The 3572-nt window shown below is 37.0% G+C and overlaps 1 protein-coding gene across 1 annotated transcript in view; it reads left to right on the forward strand.

Moving 5' to 3' along the window:
* The first annotated feature begins 2632 nt into the window (after positions 1–2632).
* Positions 2633–3572, forward strand: part of rdh14a (retinol dehydrogenase 14a) — a 2459-nt gene continuing 1519 nt past the window's right edge. Inside the window, exon 1 of the mRNA XM_017464745.3 lies at positions 2633–2979. Within this exon, the coding sequence (XP_017320234.1) occupies positions 2725–2979 (255 nt within the window). The 5' untranslated portion in view covers positions 2633–2724. The remainder of the gene's footprint in view (positions 2980–3572) is intronic.

Here is a 3572-nt window from a genome sequence, read left to right on the forward strand (position 1 = left end):
TGCAGAAGAGACAATGTTCAAGTCAACTATTTATTAATGTATAAAAAAATCATTTGTATTAGAATAAAATTGTAATCGTCTGCATATTGCTGTGGTGTAAAAGAAATAAAGTGCTTCAGGGTGTGATGTTACGGGAAAATAATGAACATCAGGATGATTATTTCGCTATAACAGCACCACACATGGTGGTTTATTCCTTACATAACATAGCGTTAGAAAGCTCGGGACTATACGAGCTTAAATGTTCATTTTCATAGCGATCACGGGTTTATCCAGAAGGATGGAGCTGTACAGGGATACTTATATCAATATAATGAATAGTGTGTTAGCTTTCAGAAAACAGACGGTTCCTCTGAGGTTCCTCGGGTAGTTACGGGTTCTAAGCTTCTTCAAAAGTTCTACATGGGAACTTTTGTTCTGCAAAGAAACACAGTGTGTGATTAAAACGTAAAAAGAGAGGAAGGTTTTATTCAGCGAGAGGAAGGTACTGAGTCGAACAATGATTTTCAAAGGCATTTTGCATGTACTCTGGCTGTTCTACATATCCCATAAACCGCCTGTAACAAAATGGCGGCAAAAACACTGAGTACAGAGGTTTGTGGTGAAAAAACAAACATTTGTAATTGTTTTCCACTTTAAATTTTATTTCTAATTCTAAAGTATCTGGTTTAATCATAGAATGCGTGTTCTGTTGCCCATAATATTACTTTATTCCATCGAGTTTAACTGTTTTTTTGTTTTTTTTAACGATGAGCGACCATTAGTGCTTGTCGGTAACATAGCAACGTGGTGACGTAACGCTGCATCATAAAGAACAAAGCACCGCCTTATAAGACAGTTGATTTAGTCGAGTGATTAGTGGAGTTTAGGGAGTCGTTTCAGTTGCAAAGAGACGTCTTGTTTCTCTGTAATTAACAAAATGTCTTTTTGATTTTTATTTTTTTTAAACAGGAAGGGGGGGGGGGGGACAAACACAGAAGCACCGATCTCGTCCTCGTGTCCGCCGCCCCCGGAAACCTCTACTCATAACTTTAGTTCCTACCTGCGTTTAGACGCATTCAATCGCATTTGTTGCTCAAACAAATAAACAAACAAACGAATGAATGAATAAATAAATAAATAAATAAATAAATAAAATAAAAGCCTTGATATTGTACTTTCATGTATTTAACTACAATATAAGGTACGTTTTAAACCAAAGTAACATGTGTATGTGTGCCATTTTCACATTGGAGAGTAAAAATTCTGGAGTATTTGCATGTGCATACAGACACACCTCTAATTTTCAGTTAACAGTCAGTGACCTGGCCTGTAATGCTGTTTACATCCATTACACACACTGCACTAGACTATAGGAAAGTGGCGCAGCAGCCATGAGGAAATATCAATTAAACCAATCAGCTTACTCACTGGTCTGAAGCTCATTTATCTCATCACTGTCGCTTTGCGCTGTTTAACTCTTCACAATAATGTTTATGTTTCATGTCCATTCTGATATTGTTTGGCTGCTACACCGTTACAAAATGCTTCACTTGAGTTAAGCATAGAGTATGGCGTTAATTAGACCAGCGTCTGGGTCACGTGATCAAATTAGACCCCTGGTGTTGCCAAGCCAGCAAACCTGCCTGAGGTGTACATGGATTACATTTATTATATTTAATGCTCAACATTAGCACGAAATAATGCGATATAACAATGAAGAAAAAGTGTCAGTTCAGTGTAAACTTGTAATGCATTAAGTTTAATCATTAATATGAAAAGACATTTGAACCATGAAATATATTGAATGGGCTTTCAGTGTCTGTAAAGTCAGTATCTGTATTTGTACCATGTCTATCTTCATTTGAATGAACAAAGGTTTATTGAGAAATATTACCAAAACTTAATAAACAGACAAAACATCAACTACGTATGCAGTTTGTACTGCTTGTAAATGAGATGTAGAAAACATTTGTTGAGTGTTTCATGTTTACATGTAGCGCTCGCTTAGACAAAGCATTCAAAAGATAGTAAATTAATTGTTTACGTAACACACATCCAGAAAATAATTATTAATTAATAACAAATATTACCGTGGGGCTGATCATTCGTTGCATGAGGTCATTTGGTTTATTTCACTGATCAGACAAGTTAGCCATATTTTGTGATTTTTAATTAAAAAATATATATATATATATATATATATATATATATATATATATATATATATATATATATATATATATATATATATTTCTGAATTTATATATGCATATATATTTTTTTTATAAATATTTCTATATTTCATCTAATATAACTGTCGCCATATGTAGGCATATAATAAACAAATCAATCAATCAATCAATCAATAACAAAACCTAGCGAATTTCTGCAGTAAGAAAACCCCGGATAAAACGGATGCACCTGATTGGCCCAGAGGACTTCCGGGTTTATGTGTAGTTCAAGAAAACCGACTACAAAATGTGCAAATTAATTTGTATAGATTATTGTCATATATTTTAAGCATATTATGACGCCACACAGCCCAAAATAAATAATAATAATAATAATAATAATTTTAAAATAAAACATTTAAAAAATTGGAGGGGAAAAAAATCACGTCAAAAAAGTGTTAACTCTCGTTCATTCATCCGGCTGAGAATCTACTTCCGGAAACAGCGATGACGTCAGGATCAGGCACGCGGCCGTTGTGTTTACCCCAGTCGGTAAAAAGTTGAGCGAGCAATGATGCACGGTAAAACTGTGATCGTGACCGGGGCGAACAGCGGCATCGGGAAGGCGACGGCGGCGGAGCTGCTGCGGCGGGAGGCGCGGGTGATCATGGCGTGTAGGAGCCGGGAGAGAGGCGAGAGCGCAGCGGAGGAGATCCGCCAGCAGGCCCCCACTGGCACCGGCACCGGGCGCGGAGAGCTGCTGGTCAGACTACTGGACCTGGCGTCTCTGAGCTCCGTGCGCAGCTTTTGCGAGCAGATCAACAAGGTCACCTACATAACAAACTCTCACCTGCTCCAACACACCCGTGTCTCCTCTTAGAGCTTTGCATTCTCCCTCTGTTGAAGTCCATAAAGGCTTAACATCAGGTTCTAGATGTAACTTTTTTCCTTAAGACGGTACACACTTCAGAACTTTGTTATATTGTCCTTTTGGGGAAAGCCCTGAAAGCTTAACAAAAGGTTCTAGATTTCTTTTTCTTTGCCCCCTAAGAGTGTCTCTCTTAAATAGAGATATTTATTTTTCAACCTATAAAAAATAGGTTCAATCTAGAACCCTTTGGGGAACCCATGAGAGACGTAACGTAAGGTTCTAGATTGATCATTTTTCCCCATAGGAGAGAGATAAATAGATTAAATCTAGAACCTTAGGACATTCTTAAATAGGTTCTAGATTTAACACTGTGAGAGAACAGTGTTATTTATTTTTAAAAAAAAAAGATTAAATCTAGAACCCTCTAGGGAAATGCCGTAAATAATGTAAAATGAAACCATTAAAGACTTAACATGATGTTCTAGATTTTAACAAACCCCCCCCCCCCCCCCCCCCCAAGTGAACACACTCTTAGGAATATATATATA

This window comes from Ictalurus punctatus, chromosome 3 (assembly GCF_001660625.3).
Source record: "Ictalurus punctatus breed USDA103 chromosome 3, Coco_2.0, whole genome shotgun sequence".
Taxonomy (NCBI): domain Eukaryota; kingdom Metazoa; phylum Chordata; class Actinopteri; order Siluriformes; family Ictaluridae; genus Ictalurus; species Ictalurus punctatus.